General features: G+C 41.6%; 1 protein-coding gene and 1 long non-coding RNA gene across 4 annotated transcripts in view; one reads left to right on the top strand and one right to left on the bottom strand.

Moving 5' to 3' along the window:
- The window catches only part of LOC127571980 (uncharacterized), a 230,350-nt gene that overhangs the window by 79,925 nt on the left and 126,828 nt on the right, over nucleotides 1-23,597 (top strand). The window contains exon 2 of the long non-coding RNA XR_007956541.1: nucleotides 4,836-4,978. This is a non-coding gene — a long non-coding RNA (uncharacterized LOC127571980). The remainder of the gene's footprint in view (nucleotides 1-4,835; nucleotides 4,979-23,597) is intronic.
- Nucleotides 1-23,597, bottom strand: part of nyap2a (neuronal tyrosine-phosphorylated phosphoinositide-3-kinase adaptor 2a) — a 126,491-nt gene that overhangs the window by 12,261 nt on the left and 90,633 nt on the right. For all 3 annotated transcript variants that reach the window (XM_052018770.1, XM_052018771.1, XM_052018772.1), the window contains exons 5-6: nucleotides 23,084-23,305; nucleotides 17,576-17,679 (exon numbers count right to left, since the gene is read on the bottom strand). In XM_052018770.1, the coding sequence (XP_051874730.1) occupies nucleotides 17,576-17,679; nucleotides 23,084-23,305 (326 nt within the window). The remainder of the gene's footprint in view (nucleotides 1-17,575; nucleotides 17,680-23,083; nucleotides 23,306-23,597) is intronic.

Here is a 23,597-nt window from a genome sequence, read left to right as displayed (position 1 = left end):
TAAAAGTGTAGAGTTGGAGAAGGACCAAATAATGATTGACAACTGTGCTGAGGAAAAGTTTTGGTGAAAATCAGGATTATTAGAAAGTATTCTCCTCCTTTCCTCAGTACGTTTCTTCCCCAGTAATGCACCATGTTTAACTTAAAAATGGAGAACAAGTCTTATAAACACCTACTTCAGTCAGAGGGCATATTAGATTGTTTTACTCTGCAGATTTATCTCCTACTATTACATTTACATAGAACATAGAACATTACTGCACAGCACAGGCCCTTCGGCCCACGATGTTGTGCTGACATTTTATCCTGCTCTAATATCTATCTAACTCTTCCCTCCCACATAGCCCCCAATTTTTCTATCATTCATGTGGCTATCTAAGAGTCTCTTAAATGTCCCTAATGTATTTGTCCCCACAACCTCTGCTGGCAGTGTGTTCCATGCACCCACCACTCTCTGTATAAAAAACTTACCTCTGACATCCCCCTTATACCTTCCTCCAATCACCTTAAAGTTATGCCCCCTCCTGTTAGCCATTTTTCACCCTGGGAAAAAGTCTCTGACTGTCCACTTGATCTATGCCTCTTATCATCTTGTACACCTCTATCAAGTCACCTCTCATTTTGTTTTGATGTGATCCAGTGGAACCTACACACCTAACAGATCACTACTGCTTATTCAATGCTCAGTTGTCTGGACAGCTTTCTGCACACAATAACTTTCCCACAGCCTGATAGAAAATGATCTCACTAATTATAACCCAAAGGTTACTTAAGTACACAATAGTCTAAATGTTCATTTATACTTTAAGGTGGATAATCCTCGGTATATAAACCACAACTATGTTCTGCAGCTTTTGTTGATCTTGATAAGGTTGTCAATTCAGAACGGGAGAGGGCTGAAAGTTTGTGACTTCATGTTTATAAGTATAGGGATTAGCTCCAAACTGACAATGCAAGAAGAGTTTGTGAAACCATTGTTTGTTTACAAAAAACTTGAATATTCAGAGTGCATTAGAAAAAACCAACATGTTTAAAAAAAAGCCTTCCGTAGAAGAGATGTGGACGAGGTAGCAAAATATTTAGGAGAGTTAACTGAAGAAACAGTCAAAAGGGAAGCTTTTGAAGAAACTCTTAACAATGAGGAGGAAAGAAAATAATGCAAGAGTTTTAACAGGGACTTCCAGAGGGTATGGCTGAAATAGTCATAAACTTGCCAAGTGTTGAATGTTGGGAGTAGGGTGTGTGTCCACATAACAGGGGGCGAACAAAATCTGGGTTGGGACATATCACAGGAGAAGGCTGGAGAGGGTAAAGGGTCTTGGAAATAAGGACAAGGATTTGCATTTGGTACATTACAGAAGATGTGTCACTGTCAATAAGTTTGAAGGGCAAGTACACCGGGGCACAGGACAGGAGAGCCTTGGAGGAGTTGGAAATTCTGTGATGAAGAACACGAGGGTCCATTTGTGAAGTCAGATAATTAGACAAAGGAAGCATAGGGACAAAAGAGACTGCTGAAGTTGCCTTGAATAGAATTGTCAGTAGAGCAGTGGGATGGATATGGGTGTCAGTGATGGAAGGAATGAAACAACAATGAAAGTAGTCAAAGATCTATTGGTAAATGTATGCTAAGAGTTGAATATAAGGTTAGAAACTCATGTCTGCATTAAATCAGTACTGTCTACATCTACCCAAATGACGTTAGGAGGATGTGAAGCAAAGAAAGTTTGTTGGGAGCTGGGATTTTCTTAATCTTCATTCCCCACAAAACAAAATTGCTGAAACTTTTTTCATCAACAATGGCTATTTATACCTGAACGTAACCACCCCTAGTTCCTACATTTCTTACGGTGAACCCCATCTCTGCATTCGGAGAAAAGTTCTCATTGTGCATTACCTCAGGCCACAGAAAAGTAAAGACAGTAGCATAATCAGATTAATCCCAACAGATTGTGAAACAAACTGTTTTCCTTTAGTGACAAAGATGAAGAAATCTTGCCAGACAGGATTAGCGAGTCTCCTATTTAATGACACATCCTCTAGTCCAAGTGTAAATTGTAACAGAAAATGCAAAAGCTTGTAGCTTGCTGCTGGAACCCTTTCTACACATTCCGCTCCATCAGACTGCATGCTGGACGCATCTTCTGAATCTCTCACACAGACCATTTAGTTTCTCTGCCTGCGTGTGGCATTTGTGACCACATCAGCAAACAACTGACAAGCAGCTGGAAAAGCACGTTCAGGACATATTCAACACTTGTTCAAGCTGCTCCTGTTCACTGCCACAAGTTCAGGGTGGGAATGCTAGCCTCTCCTTCACAATGGCACACAAAAAAAAACAACTCATATCTGCATTTCCATTAACAAAAAATGTAAATTAAAACATGCCTAGAGCTTGAAAACTTGTTAAAACATCAATTTAAGGAACCGGGTTTAAAGTTTTATGAATTTGTTGGCTAAGTCTGGTGTGAACATCAGTTCTGTTGTTGGTTTAATTTGAAAGCTTCCAGATTTCACTGAATAACCCAACCAGTTCACGAGCATCCTTCAGGAAAGGGAGCCCATCACCTCAACCCATTTAGATTATAACTAAACTTTGTAGCTGACAATGTGATTTTCCCATTTCGGATGTCAGCACATATAAGGATGAATATCATGACTATGCCCATCTTGCAAGGACAGTTTAGAAGAAATTAACCTTTTATTAAGCATTAAAACATCATTCCACACACTGAGATCAATAAGTTTTAGATAAACTCAGCTTAATGGCCCAATGTATTCCTTCTCCAGGGCATTTATGCTTCACTCAGTTATCTTGAATTATAATGATATCAGTAAAAAATCTGAATGCAAGCTAAGCATCAGAAATTTACACTGAAAAATATTCAATTTTTAAAGTCATAACTTGACTATAGGATATTAACTGCAGGGAGACTGCAAAGCTGAATGTTGTGCTTTAACTTGCTGATCTGATGGCTTCTCCTTACTATATGCTTTACAGTGATCATGGGGGCAGTTGATTTGTTTTCCTCAGTTCAGTTGGAGGGTAGATAGAACATTTAAAACTGGACACTCTTGAGTGGCTAAGTAACAAAGAGAAATTTGCAGTTAAAAAGCACTTTACCTCATCCTCAGGATATCACAAAGCAATCAGTGATTTTTGTCAATCCCACTATATGGGAAAACATAGCAACCAATCTGCATTCAGTAAGTTCCATTAATGTGACCAATTAAGTTGCCATAAAGTCATACAGCATGGAAACAGGCACTTTTCCTGTGCTAACCATAAAGGACCCATTTACATTAATCCTGGATTAATCCCATTGTATTCTCCCCACATTCCCATCAATTCTTCCCAGATTCTACCACTCACCTACACACCAGAAGTAACCTATGGTGGCCAACTAACCTATCAATCTGCATATCTTTGAGCTGGGGGAAAAGACTGGAGCACCTGGAGGTAATCCATGCAGTCACAGGGTGAATGTGCAAACTCCACACAGACAGCGCCAGAGATCAGGATTGAACCCAGGTCATTGGAGCTGTGAGGCAGCCACCCTACTAGCTCTACAATTGTGCCACCCCCTGTTGGTATCGAAAGTGTTGGTTTGGGAGAGATTTTTTGACCAGGATGCCAGAGGATCTCTAAACTCTTCTTTGAATTGCTTTACTCAGTCTTCAAAATAACTTGAAAGGCAGAACCACTGACAATCTGATATGTTGGAAATCTGGATCGCTGCTCTAAACCTCCAACAAACCTTAAATTTCACAGCTGAAATCTTATAGCTAAGTGACCTTGGATGAATTACTACTGAAACCCATGTTAGTACAAAATGCTGGCATTGTTCTATGTGTTGCTGTTATCATTTTCCACTGTAATTGTGAGGGAGTTTGTGCTTCTCCTCATAAATGCATAAACTCTTCTGGCATTGGATCCTTTTGGAGTCAGGGATAGAGTGCAAACATCTGGTAGTTTCACACCAATTATACAGGGAAATAATACCCCTGAACCTGAGACCAGAGACACAAGAGACTGAAGCAGCCAGCATAATCAAAGATCCCACCCACCCGGGACATTCTCTCTTCTCTCCTCTTCCATCAGGTAGAAGATACAGGAGCCTAAGGACAGCTTCTACCCCACAGTGATAAGACTATTGAACGGCTCCCTTATACAATGAGATGGACTATGAACTTACAATCTACCTTGTTGTAACCTTGCACCTTATTGCACTGCACTTTCTCTGTAGCTGCGACACTTTACTCTGTACTGTTATTGTTTTTACCTGTACTATGTCAATGCACTCTGTACTAACTCAATGTAACTGCACTGTGCAATGAATTGTCCTGTACGATCGGTATGCAAGACAAGTTTTTCACTGTACAAGTGACAATAATAAACCAATACCAACACCAATACCAATGCAGATGCTAGAATTTGAAGCCACAAACAATCTGCTGGAAGAACTCAGTGGGTTGAGCAGGATCATAATTTGTTTTTAAACCCTGATGCAGGTTTTCGACCAGAAATATCGATTATTCTTTTCTTCCCACAGATGCTGCTCAACCTACTGAGTTCCTCCAGCAGTTTGTTTGTTGAACCTGAGACTGGGCCTAGTTCAGTGTCTCTGTTCATTCCAATAGGGAAAGAAACAAGGAGAAAGGAAAGTAATTAATTTACATTTTTTGAATTGATCATGTTAATTTAAATGTATTTCATAGTTTTCATGTCCTTTATTAAATATTCTTAATCTTTGATTTCTTTTAATTACATGCTTAATTAGTCTTTGAATGTTCGCAAACAGCAGATCTAATCGCAAATTTTCAAATGTTTGACAGCTTGGACAGTCAGTTCAGCCTGGATGCATAGCTTTTACCAGCGGTCAAAGCACTTCTTTGGAGTTTTTTATTTGGAAGGCTCTACATTCCAATCAAGTCAGCATTGTTTCCTTGAAGAAATGGCTGCGAAGGACCTGCTCAAGGTAAGAGTGGGTTTAATGTGTTGGTGAATGGCCAGTGTGGATAGTAAGCCATTCCCAGTGTTAACATTAAGAAGTTATCACTGAAGCAATTACTTGTAATGTGATTAAGTATCTGAATTCTGTCCTTACATAACATGGCATTGTGGAGCAAGCAATTTCAGACAATGCCATCATTTTCAACAACCTTGCAAATCAGAACTGATTAATACACACAAAACCAATAGCTGGTATCCACAAAGTAACAGGAAAGCAGATGCTGCAATTCAGAATGAGATAACATATTGATGTTGTTAGCTTGTTCTTGTGGCACACAGCAAAACACCATTTCAAGCTGGGGCCAAGAGAACAATCATGTACAAACTTTGTATAAATGGTTAGAATTCAAAATACTTCAAGGAAATGAAGAGAATAAAATAAAATCAAAATCTTGACACCTTGCGTGAAATCTGGAAGCATTTAACCAATTATTGAAATCAAGATCAAAGGCAAATGACATATGGGGGCAAAGTCCTTAGTGTCGAGATGTCATGATAGTCTTTTGGTAATGGGGGCTGCAATTCTTTGATGAGAGATCAAGTTTAACATAGGACCACATGCATCTGCAAACAATCAGGTTATGGTTTTAGGAAGCCAGGAAAAGGCATGCATCATTCAAAATTAAAAAGTGATCAGATTCAATAACCCTGAAAAATCTAGACACCATGATCATGTGCTCATTTTAAGCATTGCATGCAGGCTTTAACTTATACAACCATCCATTATATTCCCCACACCAATTATTCTTTTTCACATGTGAGATGTTGTGTTAGCTGTCATGTTAAGAAAACAAGGCATGACCTTTCTGTGAGCTCAATGGTAGAAGTGTTTGTATAGTGGAGACTGAGGGTGATGATGTTTATATGTGGGTTACATCAAGGTATTGTGAGCTGGTCTCATTTTGTGATTTGAACATTTACCAAGCAACAATAGTCTGACTCTCTTTGAACAGTGGAACCTTGGATTTTCACAAAGGCTGGTGACATTCATCTTTGTGCTACAGAAAATAAGAGGTCTTTAAACATTACAAAGGATTACAACAGTGTTGAGCAGGAGAAACTGCTTTCATTTCATGACAACAACCAAACAAAACAAAAAAGCTGCTCATTGACTTCAGGAAGGGGGGCCATACACATGCTCCTGTTTGAATCAATGATGCTGAGGTCGAGAGGGTTGAGAGATTCAAGTTCCTAGGAGTGAAAATTACCAATAGCCTGTCCTGGTCCAACAACGGAGACACCACTGCTAAGAAAGTTCACCAGTGCCTCTACTTCCTCACGAGGCTAAAGAAATTTGGCATGTCCCCCTTGACACTCACCGCATTCTATCGATGCACCATAGAAAGTATCCTATCTGGATGCATCATGGCTAGGGACTGCAAGAAACTGCAAAGAGTTGAGGACACAGCTCAGCACATCATGGAAACCAGCCTCCCCTCCACAGACTCTGTCTACACTTCTTGTTGTCTCGGTAAAGCAGCCAGCATAATCAAAGACCCCACCCACCTGGGACATTCTCTCTTCTCCTCTCTCCCCTCAGGCAGAAGATACAAAAGCCTGAAAGCACGTACCACCAGGCTAAAGGACAGCTTCTATCCCACTGTTATAAGACTATTGAATGATTCCCTAGTACGATAAAATGGATTCTTAACCTCACAATCTACCTTGTTGCGACCTTGCACCTTATTGTCTACCTGCACTGCACTTTCTCTGTAGCTGTGACACTTTACTCTGTGTTCTGCATTGTTTTACCTAGTACTACCTCAATGCACTATGTAATGAATTGATCTGTCTGAACGGTATGCAAGACAAGTTTTTCACTGTACCTTGGTTTAAGTGACAATAATAAACTAATTCCAATTCCATTTCTGGAGGGCTCCAGAACAATCAGGCCACCCTCAAGAGGGTGTTACCAAAATACGACCAGCACATCTCCTGCTCCACCAGGGGCGCTAACACCCTTGACCACTGCTATACAACCATAAAAGATGCCTTCCGAGACACCCCTCGTCCTCACTTTGGGAAATCAGGCCACCAGGCTGTGCTCCTTCTCCCTGCATACAAACAGAAACTGAAATGGGAGGAACCGGTACAGAGAGTCGTGCAGTGTTGGTCTGAGGAAGCAGATGAGCTCCTACGTGACTGGTTTGAGACAATGGACTGGTCCATGTTCAAAGACTCAGCTGGCAGCCTAGATGAGTATGCCACCACCATCACAGACTTTATCAGCAAGTGTGTGGAGGACTATGTACCAAAGAGGACAATATGGTTGTTCCCAAACAGGAAACCATGGATGAACTGGGAGATCCACTCCCTACTGAAGTCAAGGACTGCTGCACACAAATCTGGTGATCCTGATCTGTACAAGAAATCGAAATATGACTTTCGGAAAGCTATCAGGGATGCCAAGAGGCAATACCGACTCAAAATAGAGTCCTAGACCAGCCGTCAGTTATGGCAGGGCTTACATGCCATAACAGGCTACAAGATGAAGACAGGCTGCATAGTTAACAACAGCGCATTCCTTCCTGATGAGCTCAACGCATTCTATGCGCGTTTTGAACAGAAAGGAAGTGGATTGTCACCATCCACCCTGACAGCCTCCAATGCAACTGAACCCGTGGTCACTGTTGAGGACGTAAGATCAGTCTTCCGGAGAGTGAACACAAGGAAAGCATCTGGCCCAGATGGTGTCCCAGGCCGTGTGCTCAGATTTTGTGCTGATCAGCTGGCAGAAGCTTGCAGACATATTTAACCTCTCCCTGCTTCAATCTCAGGTTCCCATCTGCTTTAAGAAGACCACTATCATCCCGGTACTGAAGAAAAGCAAGGTAACATGCCTCAATGACTACCGACCAGTGGCTCTGACATCCACCATCGTGAAGTGCATTGAGAGGCTGGTCATGGCACGCATCAACTCCAGCCTCCCAGACAATCTCGACCCACTGCAATTTGCCTATCGCCGAAACAGGTCTACAGTGGATGCCATCTCCCTGGCTCTACACTCAGCTCTGGAGCATCTGGACAGTAAAGACACCTATGTTAGACTGTTGTTTATTGACTACAGCTCCGCCTTCAACACAATAATCCCAAGCAAACTTGTCACCAAACTCCGAGACCTAAGACTCAACACCTCCTTCTGTAACTGGATCCTTGACTTTCTAATGAACAGACCGCAATCAGTGAGGATAGGCAGCAATACCTCCAACACGATTATTCTCAACACAGGTGCCCCTCAAGGCTGCGTCCTCAGCCATCTACTCTACTCCCTATACACTCACAACTGTGTAGCCAGATTCTGCTCTAACTCCATCTACAAGTTTGCAGATGATACCACCGTTGTAGGCCGTATCTCAAACAGTGATGAGTCGGAGTACAGGAAGGAGATAGAGAGCTTAGTGGAATGGTGTCATGACAACAACCTTTCCCTCAATGTCAACAAAACAAAAGAGCTTGTCATTGTCTTCAGGAAAGGGAGCAGTGTACATGCACCTGTCTACATCAATGGTGCTGAGGTCGAGAGGGTTAAGTGCTTCAAGCTTCTGGGAGTGAACATCACCAACAGCCTGTCCTGGTCAAATCACATGGATGCCAGGGCTAAGAAAGCTCACCAGTGCCTCTACTTCCTCAGGAGGCTGAAGAAATTCGATTTGTCCCCTTTGACACTCACCAACTTTTGTCGATGCACCATAGGAAGCATCCTATCTGGATGCATCACGGCTTGGTACAGCAACTGCTCTGCCCATGACCGCAAGAAGCTGCAAAGAGTTGTGGACACAGCCCAGTGCATCACGGACACCAGCCTCCCCTCCTTGGACTCTGTCTTTACCTTTCGCTGTCTTGGTGAAGCAGCCAGCATAATCAAACACACCACCCACCCAGGTCATTCTCTCTTCTCTTCTTTTCCATCAGGTAGAAGATACAGGAGCCTGAGGGCACGTACCACCAGACTTAAGGACAGCTTCTACCCCACTGTGATAAGACTATTGAACGGTTCCTTTTACGATGAGATGGACTCTGACCTCACGATCTACCTTGTTGTGACCTTGCACCTTATTGCACTGCACTTTCTTTGTAGCTGTGACACTTTACTCTGTGCTGTTATTGTTTTTACCTGTACTACATCAATGCACTAGCCCAATGTAACTGCACTGTGTAATGAATTGACCTGTACGATCGGTATGCGAGATAAGTTTTTCACTGTACCTCAGTACAAGTGACAGTAATAAACCAATACCAATACCAATGCAGTATCAAAAGAGGAGAAGAACTTCCTTTTAGATGGCACCTTTCATCACCTATGCCAGTAAAGTACTGGTGTGGGGATATAATGAACAGATGTGTAAGTTAAAGCCCACATGCAATGAGCACATACATCAGACAGGGAAGATGTATTGTGTTTGGAGCAGATGCTGGGAAGTGTTTCATGTGAAAAACTGGAACATTGCAAAGAGTGGCATGAGATGGGAGATGGTTGGCTCCACACTTTTCTGGATCCTGCTCTGGAGGCCTTGGTGAAGGAGAAGAAGAGTAGGAGAGGTCTTGTATCCACAGTAGACCAAGGGGCTCTTCAGACATTTGTTCAGAAGTTAGCAGGAGTGGAGAGCTGTGGAGGATAATGGTAAGAGTCAAGCCCCAAGGAACTTTATGCATACTGTGGGAAATTCAGTGGTCTAGGTTAGCAGTGTCAAATGCCGTATTCCATCAACTGCAGCACAGGTCTTAATTAATGCCAAAAGTATCATCCTCACCTACCAACAAACTGGACTCACACCTATCATTTATACAATCTAACATACCTTTACTCAATGAGCAGTACTGTGTGTCTCTCAGCCTACACACATTGCCCACTTGTTTAATCAAGACAGCTATTTCACCCAGAATCTGTGCATTTTACTCATGGATGTACATTTCAGTCTCTCGCAAGGAAACTGGACCCAAGAGCAACCAACCAGGTGTCCTAAATCCCCTGAAATAGATGGTTCTTGTCAGGACTGGGTGACTGGGTGCCAAGGCTGTGGCCAGGAGTGGGTGACACCCTCGAATGAAGCAATCCAACACTGTCTTCCAATTTACAAGATGCAGATGCTGTGAGCATGTTCTTCTTATTGGTGTCCCACTCCTTTCACCATTAATAGCCTTGCCCCCTTTTCATTCAGGCACCCAGCAACTTCAACTTGCCAGAGGGTGCAGGAAGAGGAATATGAGAGGAATGAATGAAGACAAATCATGTCTTGACTTCACACTTGCAGACATCAGCTCAGATATTCACCCTGGATATAATTTAGATAATGAAGCAGAGGTGGGATCTGCCAGAGATGAGACATTAGCCATGTGGGGCCTTTTGCCAAGATGGGGCTAAATGATAATGCAGAATCCAGCTTGCTGGATGACAACACAAGCATGAATTTTGAAGTAAAGTATTCATAAGAGGAATGGAATGGAGCTGGCAATAGAAGAGGGCTAGTAGCCTTTCACAATGAAGTGTTTGAAACGTGGGAAAGTCAAACAGAAATTTGTGAAGGGCTATGCAAGAATCCAGCATCAACTGGGCACAGGACTTGGAGCCCGTTTTCTCAGCACTGAAGTGATGAACAATTCACTCACACACTTGTGGAATAATGGCCATGGTTGCAACTTCTATTACAGAAAGGTATGGTTAGCCAACACTCAATGCTGCAGCGTAAACTCAGAAGGAGGTCTTCATGGCTTTTTATTACAGGGCTCCCAGTGAGTTTCTGCAATTTCTCCAATGGATTACTAATTCCATTGAACTTCTGTCATAGTGGAGTGGTGATGAATCCATGGACTTTTACTCTGTCATTCTCTCACTGAATGGCAGGGAGTTTTTATGATAGTCATTGCCCCTCAGCCAGCCAGGGTGGATTGCTGCTGCCATGACAAGATGGTGTGGATCACATCTGAGTTTCCTCAGTCAAGATCTGCTCCAGATTTTGCTTCAAGGTTGATTCTTGTTTCTTTTCCCCAAAGTCAGCAAACTTGTACCAGCCAAGCTGAATCCACTGGGGTAGCACTGCATAGGAACACTAATATATCTGAAAACACATGGACGCTAATGGATTGCACAAGGTGAATAACTTGATTCTTGAATGGAACATGGCAGAATTTCATTCAAAACTTAGAGTGAAACCTTATGTTACGTTGACTTTTATTTTGGCCAAGCAGTTGTGCTATGATGCCCAGTGACAGGTGGTTCGTAAGGTGTGCGACTGTCAGTGAGAGGAGCATTTGTGTCATGGCTGATGAGGTTGTACTTTGACAAGTTCTTCAGAGAAAACCTGAGGAGATGTCAAAGCTTCCTGCACTTTCTCTCGCCCATAGCCCTTCATGGTTCCTGCTTCTTTGTGACTCACTTTCTAGTTGGGTGGTAAGTGCTGTGGCTTCATGCTGGTGAGGCTGTGCAGCATGTTTTCATTTATTCATGGGAATTGGATGAAACTGGAAAGGCCAGCATTAATTGCCCATCCCTAATTACCTCCCATGCTCCCAGCACACAGTTACGTCAATCACTTTGGTGGATCTAAAGGTTGGACCTGACAAGGATGGCAATTTTCTTTCCTAAAGGACACCTGTGAACCGAATAAGTCATTGTAAAAATTCAGGTCTTTCACTGTAGCCATTGAACTTCTAGTTACTAAACAATCCTCTTATAATGGCATACAGATTAATGCAATGAGCCCATAACTATTTAGATTGTGGACCCATCATCATAATATTGGGCAGTGCTTGAGACTTAATCCAAAAGACTTTGCATATTTTCATTCAAAATGTGTTATCTGCTGTAAATACCTGGTAGATCCTGTGTTTTTTGGGTCAATCAGGTTCTCAGAGCAAAAGCATCAAGGTACATGCCATCTGTGATGACGAGAGGGGCAGGAAAGAGAGGGTGGTTGCTGACCAGAGAAAATTGCCTCAGCAGTTGTGATCGTGGGCTGAGGTGCAGGGGAAGGTGGTGTGATTGGAGGCGGGGGGGGGGGGGGGTATTGGGGCCTCAGACCTTAAGAATGGTGGGCGAGATGTGGAGATAGTTGGCTGGGGGAGGAGGGTTCATGAAGGACAATGGATGATTTGGAGTGGAGTGGGTTCGTGTCAGACCTTGGGAGACGGGTGACTGGGGGTCAGGATGGGTATGAGGTGGGAGGGGGAATGGTGTGATCGGGTGTTGATCTGCTCTGGACTGGGGTAGTGTTTGGGAGTTGGTGGGAGGGGATAGTGGTCAGGAGCTGGTGACCAAATTTCTTGAGCAGAAGGGTTGGGAGGTCGGGGCTGGATGCGTTGGGGGTCATTCCATGCAAGGTAAGGGGTAGAAGGTTTAGAGGGGACCCATGGAAGAGTCGTTTCATCAAGAGGGTGTTGGAATCTGGAATGCATGGTCTGAAGGGTTGTGGAAGCAGAGACTTTCAATATTTAAGAAGAATATAGAGTGAGCATAGAAGGGCCAAATGCTGGAAAATGGCATTGGATAGATGGGTCTTGATGGTTGGTATGGACAAGGTGGGTTGAAGGGCCTGTTTCTGAGCTGCATAACTCGATAAGGTTGGACCTAAGTTCAAAAATAAATATATAGAAGCCATTTCCAGTGCAGTGTTCATAAAACATAGTTGTCTGGGAACAGCCACATGTCATGTGCCAGACAGGCTTTATTTAATTCATGCTGCCCACATGTGTGTGAAATGTGCACCATAGCCATGAGCCATGTCTTCAGTGTGAAGGATTTCTTGGAGTTTGTCAATGACACTGACTTGTAGCTAGCAAAACAGATTTGCATAGGGCAAAATCTTCAATTAATAGTTGATCCCAGAACAATGTGATTAAATTAGCTGTGTAATGTTCCAGGAGGAATGTTGCACAATAAATGTGGCAATCATAAACTCAGTGCGAGAGTAAATCACAATTCGATGGACCTGAGCAAATTTCAGGCACTGTGTTAAATGTGGCAAAAAAAGTTGCAGCAGCCATTTTATCACTTACCTATTGATTTGGATCCAGTTGCATTGAAGAGGAATGGCATGAGGGAACCTAACTCCTTTATTCTACACTTGTTTAATTTAACTTTCTTTCCAGATTAATAGCCCCGGACTCTAGATGAAAGTTCAGTAAGTTAACCACTACACTATTACATTAGACTACCACACACTTTGACAACCATTCTATCAAATAGTGCCAGGCTTCTCCAAAACAATCTACACAATGAAAGCCTTGTTTCAAAGCCACATTTAACATGTCATGTAACCAATGGGCTTTAATTTATTGCATGCTGCCCACATATGTGTGAAATGTTCATCAAAGCCTTGAGCCATGTGGATAACTCTTCCTGGATGTTAGTCAGCTATGGATGTGTCATAATGGCTCAAATGCAACCAGCAAAGCAGGTCTCCACAGGACCAAATCTTCATTGCCAAGAATTCATCTCCAACCGCAAGTGCTGAATATACTACATAGTAATGTCAGTCTGTTGCATTCTGCTTCTCACTTTCCTTTCATTGAAGTAAAAGCACAATGTACTAATGTGATTATACAGCAGGTTTGGTGTTACTGATCATGAATGAATTGCTAGGCAAATAACTGCCACCAAAGTACTAGTCATTGACCTGCATGATTCACCGCTTATGCTTTCACTTTCAGTTATTGAAGAAGGTAATGTTGACATGTGGCACTCCTACAGCAATATGCAGGCATCCAATGATGAGCAGGGAAATGGGGAAACTTGAAACCCTCATCAAGCCATGTGCTCCTCATCTGGCTATCTGGCAGAAGTGAATGGAGCTCTCTTGGAAGAGAGAGGGATAATGGGCAACAGTCAACAGCAAAACTGGAAAGACTGCAACTAAATCCGGTCAGAAAGAATCAAATGCAGAAAGGAAAATCATTGCCATGTTAGCTTGCAGCTACTTGCAATGCAGTCCTTGCCCTGGATGAAGTTGTGATTGTAGCTGCAACAAGTATGAGATCTAAGAGAGGGCATCTTTATTGTCATTGAGTTCATTGAAAACAGAGATCAATAGGATTTTGGATATTAATGGAAATGGGGATAATGCAGGAACATGGAGCTGAGAAGGAAGATCAGCCATGATCCCAATGAATGGTGGAGCTGGGTTGAAGGGCCAAGTGACCTGCTTCTGCTCCTATTTCTTACGTTCTTATTTAAGTACAGATGTCTCCCTTGTTGTTTGTCACTGAGGAGAATAGGTCTCTTTTCCTGCATTTTTTCTACTTTGCGTGCTGTCTACTTATTCTCTCAACTGTGCTGTAAAGGAAGTCCCCATTGTTAGATTCAGGTCTGAGATCAAGTGGTTTGTGCAGTGGCCCTGAAGCCAGGAATGTCCTTCAGCAGCTGTCCTACCACCCTTCATAACATCTTCCAACTGAATTAATCCTAAAAAGATACAAACACCTAAAGAAATCAACAAGCAACAAACCTGTAAGTGGTTTATGATTCATTTAAAGAGTATTATCTTTGTGTGTACAATAACCTCTGTTAACTAGGTAGATTTAGGGCTTTGGAGATGCCAGACTAGCCGATGTTCTGGACTGTTTGATGTTATTCTTATTAATATTGCAACATGCTGTTAATTCACATTTTTATTGATGTTAAACAGTTGTAATTTTCTCACAAACTGGTGAGTTTCAAGGGTCCATGGGAATGGGGCTTCAGTGATAGAGTTTCATGAAGTCATAGAGTTTTACAGCATGGGAACAGGCCCTTTGACCCAACTTGTCTATGTTGACCAAGATGCCTGTCTATGCTAACCCCATTTGCCTGTGTTTGGTCCATATCCCTCTTAACCTTTCCTATCCATGTACCTGTCTAAATGTCTTTTAAACCTCGCAGTTGTACCTGCCTCTACCACTTCATTTGGCAGCTCATTCCACACACCCCACCACCTTCTGTATGAAAAACTTCCCTTCAGATCCCCTTTAAACTTTCCCCTCTCTAACTTTAGTGTCCCCATGCCTCTCATAATTTTATAAATCTCCATAAGGTCACCTGTCAGCCTCCTTTGCTCCAGAGAAAACAGTTCCAGTCTATCCAATCTGTCCTTATAACTCAAGCTTACCAGTCCAGGGATGGAGCATGGAAACCCATCGTTAGCTTAAAGGGAGTATGGGAATTAGATCCCTGGTGTGTTAAAGGGAGTGCAGGAATGAGCAAAAGTGGGCCAGAAGCCGTACCATCGGGATTTCCCAATCACAGTGGAGTTTTACTGTAGACACAAGAGAGACTGCAGATGCTGGAATCTGGAGCAACACACAAAAAGCTGGAGGAACTCAGCGGGTCAGGCAGCATCTATGGAGGGAAACGGACAGTAGATGTTTCGGATCAAGACCCTTCATCTGATCTGGAGTTTTACTGGAAAATGGGTACGGGATTAGTGATAAGGATGGGATCCTTCCTATTGCTTAACATGTGGACTGCCATACATCTTTAAGAGGGAGTGTTAGATGGAGAAGAGACCTTCAGAGTGCCGTCAAATTGGCATTGCATGATGATTGATGCCATGATCTATCTACTTTGCATATTTCCATAGCAATTTCAGGGCTAGTGCCCTCATTGATATGGCATCTGGTATAAATATGCATTAATAATGTGTGCAACACAGATGACATTCTGGACCTCTGTGGACCCTCATCACATCCACAGATGTGCTCCACCCACTCTAGTTTTGTGTCCTATTTGCTCAGTTGTAAAAGGTAACAAGAACACTTCAGTTTCAAATGTCATGTAAACTGGACACTATTCTTTGGTTGGATGTCTTGCTTTCTGCTTGGTAAGGGTAGTTGAGTGTCCATTTAAAAGTGTTCTCTCTCCCACGCTATGCTATGCTCTTTCAGTCTGTTCAGATACTAGGAGAAGTTTTCAACTTGCCACCCAGCATAAAACTGGTACTTTAGGTTGTCTAACAGAAACCACCTGATTTCCATTTACACTGAGACAACCAACTCTTTCAGTAATTGTTTGGTTGTAATATTAATGAGAAGGGAACTCAGAGCTAACATCCCAAAGAGAACAAAGATTGCAAAATGCAATGCAATCATGATTTGTGGAAAGAAATGGAAGAAGACGGAAAATCGGTGATAAGATTTTAATAATGTCCAAAACAGGAGGCATATTGATTCAATGTTGCTTCCTCCCAGGAACAAGTTCTTTAATGTATATGATAATATTTAAAATGTAAAATAAAGTTCCCTTTCTTTGCTTCTTCTCAAAATGATTTGGATTACTTACCATTTCTGGAAATTTCTGGCTTGTATTCTCCAGTGTGTGGACTATTTTTTGATTTAAACAACTTCAGCACTGTACGACTGATCAGAGGGCTTTACAGGATTTTCCTCTTAATTTCAAATGATAATTTTCCAGTGAATTCCTTTCAGTCACATTCATTCGTACCCAGTATGTTTCTGCCTTTGGCTTGTCACAGGGACATTAAAAAAGATTGTGCACTGATTGATTAGACTATGCAAATCTGGTCACTGACTATCAAAGTGTATGTATGGATTCAAATGTTGACCCCAGGAAGCAGGATATTCATGATAAACAGATCAAATGTCAAAAAACAATGTGACATTACCAGTAAATAAAATGTGCTGTAAAATGTTTAATGTGACTGAATCAATCAGATCACATTATTGTTACTTGGGTTCCTTTTTTTTAACTGATGTTTAAGATATGGCTCTCATAATATCAAATATTGAGTTAGTGATTTATACATAAGACAAACTGTTTTACTAAATGGATTAGTAAACTTTCCAAAGATTTTTACTAATATTTTTGGGGCCAGAGGCAAGCTCCGAAATCATGTTTGCTTTTGTGAGTAAACTATATATTTGAAAGCTTAGTCACAGGATGTGATGTAATAATATAGTTCCCTTCGAAGACCCAATATTTGTGCCAGTTTCCTGAAAGACTTTTCATTTAAGGACCTTTAACAGGTAACCCACCAAAATGTTAATTACAATGATTTTCAGTGCTCCCAACTCCTTTTGTGAAATGTTCTTTGCAGTTTTAATTAAGACAATGTACACAAAATGTGATGTGATCACAAAAAGAACAGACACACATCAAAACGACCAAGAAACAACAACAAAGAAGATTGACTGCACTAAAAGATGTACAAGTTAGCAACAAAACATCACAGCACTGCAAGTCTTTATGACAACACAGTGAAGAAAAAAATGTACACCAGCAAAGAGAGATCGGAGACATTTTTTTATCAGATTTGTTCATTTTAAAGATACACAAATCTGCTAAAACACACAAAACAATGAAGAAGTCAGAAAAGTCTATATATTTATGTATGTAGAGTACATCTTGTTCACAGTCAGATATTACAGGATGAAAAGTTTTTTTTTCTGTTATAAAAGAAAGACTGAAGGATGAGCCACAGAGTGTGTCCTGCCTTTTGAAAACCTACCACTGCCAATGACTGACACAGAGGGAGACAGCGACAACCTGGCAATAAAATGAAGGACAGACATGTGACAACTTTTGTTTTTGGCATGTTGAACCATGAGGTCACTCTGGACTGGCTAGCGATGGTACCTGGCTCTGTTGCAACTCGCTGGACTGCCTGAGAGGGGTGATTGATGGAGGAGGCACACCTGAAGTCGAAGCAGACCGGCCCAGCTTGCAGCTCGTCTTTGTCTCTGTGAAAGTAAAGAGGGGTTAGAAAAGATGCAAGTGCTCACAGTTGTGGTTGATGAAAGCTACTTTAATACTGCTTCCCCTCTCATCTGTGGTTCACTCTTGCCTCTGTGTCCATCAAGGTTCCAGGTCCATGTCCCACTCCAAAGACTTGAAAACAAGAGTTTAAACTGATATCCACAATGTGATAGGGAAGTGAAGCCATTTTTTAACCCCATGTAACAGAAGCATCGAGAAAGATGGAAAGTAGGAGCAGGAGTAGGCTAATTAGCCTTTTGGGCCTGTTCCATCAATCATGGCTGATCATCCAAATTCAGTACTCTGTTTCAGCTTATCTACTCCCTGCTTCCCCTCCCCTCCCAGCCCCACCCCATCCAATGAGCCCTCCAGCCCTCGGAACAATCATAGTTTTGGATGAGAGGGAAAAGTGATTCCAAGGTAACATTAATATGTTTAATGGACTTCAGAAATTCCCAATACTGCATGAACACTTCATATTTTCTGAAGGAGTCATAGAGAAATACATGCATGGAAACAGGCCCTTCGGCCCATCGATGGGATCACTTTCTCCTGTCTGCTACATTACTGGATTTACATTTAACTGTCTTAGGTGGCAAACAGAGGAAAGCCATTCATATACATTAAGCATTCTGATGCTGATATCACTAAAAGTTATGGTTAACTGTACGTCCAGCTTTTGAAGTAGTTTTACAGACCAAAGGTTTAGCACAGAAAAAAAACCTAAAACAAACATATTATCAAAGATATTAAAAATAGGCCGAATATTTTGAAGCTCGTAATGTCGTAAATTTTGCTAATACTATTTAGTGTAGAGTTATGTGAAATACTTCCACCAAAATTTCTCTTCCCTTTGTTTAGACCTGATCAACAGTCCCAGTAGCACCAGAGTTCCAATGATCAGCCTTGGCAATAGAACTAAAAATGTTCCTTTGTTCCGTGCTAATATCTCTCAATTCCATACAACACCTAAAAAAAACACTCAAAATTCATGAAGGAATTGATCAGAGGTAAATTCTATCTTGTTACTTTTCCCAGAATGGATGTAGTTGATCTTGTCAATGTGGATGGAAACAGATGAATCACAGTGTCACAGAAAGGTCAGTGGATAGAAGGAGACTGTTCGGTCTATCAAGTCTGTGCCAGTATTATGTAATTGCAACCCTGTTGGTCCCATTCCTTTGTCTTCTCTTCATACTCAACTACTACTTTCCTTTCAACTACATATAAAATTCTCTTTTGATTGAATCTTTCACCCCTATTTTCACTAGTTCACAGGTTTTGTATCTCAGTAAGTTACTTGAAAACGAATTCCTCTATTATTCCCACTAGTTGGTGACGTAAAGAACATTCCCAAAAATGCAATGGCACATCTATTATTTCTTAACACTAACCAAATGGATTCTGTCCTTGTCTACTTCAGCATGTACTCTCTTTAGCACTACACTATTTACCTTGTTTTCTTCACCTTGATCAATATTGCCCAGCTCATCTTTTTCTTTCCTTCCATATCTTTCCTGAACACTGTGCATCAAGAATATTTAGTACCCAATCCTGGCCTTTCTCTCGCCAAGTCTCCATGTTGCCACCTCACCATCATACTCCCACACAGTTAATTATGCTTGAAACATAGGAGCTCTGGTGCTGCTGTGAGTGTTGGTCAATTCTAAACAAAAGAATGTTTCCTATTGGGAGGAGAAATAGGATTAATAAAATTTTGCTAATACTATTTTTAACACTAAACCGTATTAGCAAAATTTGCAACATGATAAGCTTCAATTTTGTTTAATATGTATTTACAAAATGGACCAAAAACCAATCTTGGGCCTTCTTGTACTCTCTCATAGTATGGTCCTACCTAATCCTGTACTACTTCTAGCTCTAGAGTAAGTGATCACTCCCAACAGCTTGTCCCCCTTTGTTCTCCTTTACAATGCTAAAAACTGGTGCCCAACCCCCTGCCAAAGCATTCAAACTGCCCAGTTCTCCACATCACTGATGAACCTCCATGCCAGGACATTGGCTCCAGCTCCAAGCAACTTGTATAGGTCTCATCTCCCCCAGAACTGGTCCCAAAGTCTGTGGAATCTAAAGCCCTCCCTCCTGCACCATTTCTCCAACCACAAATTCATCCGCAATACTCTCCAGATTCTATATTTGCTAGCACATGGCGATTGGAGTAATCTAGAAATTACTGCTATCGAGGTCCTGACTCTTCAAAGTCTGGTTGCAGGACTTCATCCATTATTTTACCTGTGCCATTAGTACGATATGGAGAACAAACTCTTGTTTATTTATCTTCCCTCTCCAGAAGATTTTGCTACTGTTTTGTGATATCCTTGGCCCTGGCATTAGGGAGGCAATATACCATACTGGAATCATGTCTGAGGCTACTTGCTCCTCTCACTGTGGAATCTCCTGTAATTAATGCTTTTGACCTTCCTCTTCCCTCCACCCCTCTACAGCTAAACCACCCATGGTACCACAGTCTTGACTCAGGCCCATTGGTTTCCAGAGCCAAATACTGATTAGTGAGTAAGCTGCCCTCAGGTGTCCCCTGAAACACTTGCCTGTTCTTCCCTCCCTGCCGGCACTTCCTTGAACTGAGGAGTTAACACACCAGAAATGTGCTATTCATAAGCCACTCACCCTCACAGATACAATGCAGTGACCCCATTGCCACTCAAGCTACAAAACTCTCAGCTCAGGCTTCTCTAGGAAACCCTAGGAAATCTGTGGCTTTCCAAGGCAGAGGAAGCATCAAGTCTCTACTTATTAGAATAATTCACTGAACCAAAGGAAATGAAAGAGTTTAAAAAATATAGTCGAGATGACAAAAGAAAAGGGTAGGAGGTGTAAAAAGTATGAGTGTGTGTATATGTTTCAGAACTGGGTTTACCATGTGGTCTGACTTTCAATTAATTACTGCAGCAGCTGTAGGTCTTTGTTGACTGTTGACTGGAATTAATGAGGGATGTTCTTTGATAGCTTTATTTTTGTTACTTACATTAGAGTTCAGCAAAACAAGGAGCGTACAGGTCTGAATTTTATAGATAGTAAATTTCTTTATGGAATAGCAAAGACAATTGATTGGATGAGGGAAGATGAAGCAATATTACTTCAATTTTAAGTGCAGCTTCCTATTTTGCTTTTTTAATTCCTTATTTTTCTCCTCTGAAGTCAACAAGTAGAAATACCCAATGGCTGAACTCTTTTAATGGTGCTGGTCAATGTATCTGGAGAATGTCCTTGTCCTTTTTACAGTAATGGGGAATGGGCAGGGAAACAATGGTGCAGCAGTTATTGCTGCTGCTTCACATCTCCGCACAGCGAGCTTCAGTTCTGAACACAGAGTTTTCATGCAACCTATTTCACGATGGAAGCACTAGTCATCTGATCCCGAAAATATCATGTCAATATTCACCAACCACCCACATCCCCCATTCCAGCCAAATTTTAAGGCCAAACTTCAAGGCCAAGCTCTTGCCCTTTGGTCAAATTGTGCCTTTTACCTGTCTGGGTATGTAAGTAATTTATAATGTCTCAAGAAACCAAAGAAAACACCAGAATGCGGTACAATTACTAAACCAGGGCTTAGGCTACAAACTAACATCATTAAAGATTAAGTGGGAAAAAGAACAGAGGCAATGGCATGCTCCAGAATCCCACAGTACGTTTGCAAGTTAATGTATATTAAACCACATAAGACTTTATTGCTGATTATCCATGTAATTTCTCTCTGAGAGATGCACATACTCCATCTCTCTTTCTCTCTCTCTCTCTCCCTCTCTCACTCATAACCTCAAGCAGATGATCCAAAGGTAGGTAGAAAGGTAGATAAATACACTTGTTTTAAAAAATGAAGAAAAAAAAACTACCATGGAATTTTAAGATTTTGTGTCCTGATTCTGTTATTTATCAGACATCAGACAGCATTAATCATTGGTAATAATTTCTGAGATAGGAAACTTGCACAATACAATTTTGGATTTACTGTGAATAAATTTGATGCATGGCTGTTGGAAATATATTTTTGGAATGTGTTAAATCAAGTCGGTATTCTCATTGCAGTCATTAAAATAATAAATTATAAAAATTTGTCCTGCATTAGAAATAGACTGAATAGTAACCATTTCTTCGACTTTCAGCAGTAAATCTAAATTCTGACACAAAAACAGAAAATGACAGAAGTACTAAATAATGCAGGCAGCATCTGTGGAGGGAGAAAGAGAATTTATGATTCGTATCTATGAACTGGAAAAATGAAAAAAAATGCATTTTAAGTTGCAGATAGAGGGTGGGTTGGAGAGAACAGAGGGAATGTCTATGATAGGATGGAGAATGAGGCTGTTCAGGCAACAATTATTTCTGGTACTGATGGTTAGAGGTAAAAAAAAGATACAAAGGTAATTGCTCCCTTGCTTTCTGAGGGGCTCCCAGTTTCCCCATTTCTGTCAAACCTGTCCTAACGACAAGACTTTCCACATCAGTGCCTTTGAAATGTCTTCCTTTTTCCTTAATTGTGGCTCCCCATCTACTATGATCGACAGGACTCTTAATCTCATCTCCCCCTCTCCTCCCAGTCTGAACAAGGAGAGGGTTCACCTTGTTCTCACTTTTTTCCACATTCAATGGATCATCCTCACAAATGTCCACCACTTGCAATGGGATTCCTTCCAGCATTCCACAGGGACTGTTTGCTCCATGCCTCACTGGTTTGCTCTTCCATCTCCACCAATTACTCCCCTTCTCAGAACACCTTCCTGTGTAATCACAGGAGATGCAACACTCACTCTTCTCTTCTCACCATTCAGGGACCCAAATAGTCCATGTCCACTCTGACTTTGCTGTCTTCAGCCTTTTATATAACTTCAATGATGCCCACTATAAGCTCGAGGAACAACACTTCATCCTCTCTCTAGGCACAGTGTAGCCCTCAGGAATCAATATTGGACGTAACAATTTCAGATAACACGCCTTTTCTGTTTGTGTCAGAATTGACCAGTTCTGATGAATGGTCATCCACTTGTAACAACCTGAAAACCTCAGGTTTTCTCTGACCAAGGATGGTCCCCAATTTGTTGGGTCTTTTGTTGCAAAGTTTGACCAGCTGCAGTGATCTGCATCTGACAGTTCCAGCTAGTTCTTTTATTTCTTACTTCTTTCCACCCATCACAGTTCCCTCCCACCCTCCCCCTCTCTGCAACCTAACACACGCTTGTTTTTTCACTTTTCCAGTTCTGACGAGGTATCCTTGATCTGGAATCTTGACTCTGTTTCACCCTCTGCAGATGTTGCCTGACCTTCAGAGTGTTACCAGCATTTCTTGTTTCCCATTAGTTAAATTCATATCCTGGTGAGCGTAGGGTTTGACAATCCTTTAGTTACCTTGACGCATGGTGTCTGAACTGTTATGCCCTGCTAACAGAGTCGGGCTAACTGAGGACCTTCCCATTCGACTGGTCACTGGTGCTGGTGGTCCAGGGCTACCATCCCATTCCTGAGATTTGATTGGTTCTCCTGAAGCACCATGAGCCCCTTTCTCTTTGCTCTCTGCCTTTGGCAATGGTTCAGTGCTGGTGTTCCGCCCCTTTTGGTCCTCCCCTGGTTCTGTAAGAAAAGAAGTAAAAAAAAAGAATCTCTGAATTATCCCAGCTCCTAAAGTCTGAATCAATGTCCAAATTAGAAATAAGGACTATCAATGACTCTTCCAGTAGAACGCATGAGCTGAGACAGCCATCAAAATTGCATGTCCATACGGGTCAAGTCAATATCATCAATTTTGTTTCCAGAAATCTGCGGCCAGAAACGAAATGTTCTTCACTAGCTATTTTAGAAAATCATAAGAAGACAATATAGTGGGGGAGAAGAGCAAATTAAGAAGTCATGGAGTTCTACAGTA

Source organism: Pristis pectinata, chromosome 6 (genome assembly GCF_009764475.1).
Source record: "Pristis pectinata isolate sPriPec2 chromosome 6, sPriPec2.1.pri, whole genome shotgun sequence".
NCBI classification, from domain to species: domain Eukaryota; kingdom Metazoa; phylum Chordata; class Chondrichthyes; order Rhinopristiformes; family Pristidae; genus Pristis; species Pristis pectinata.
This window is presented reverse-complemented; position numbering and strand designations above follow the sequence as displayed.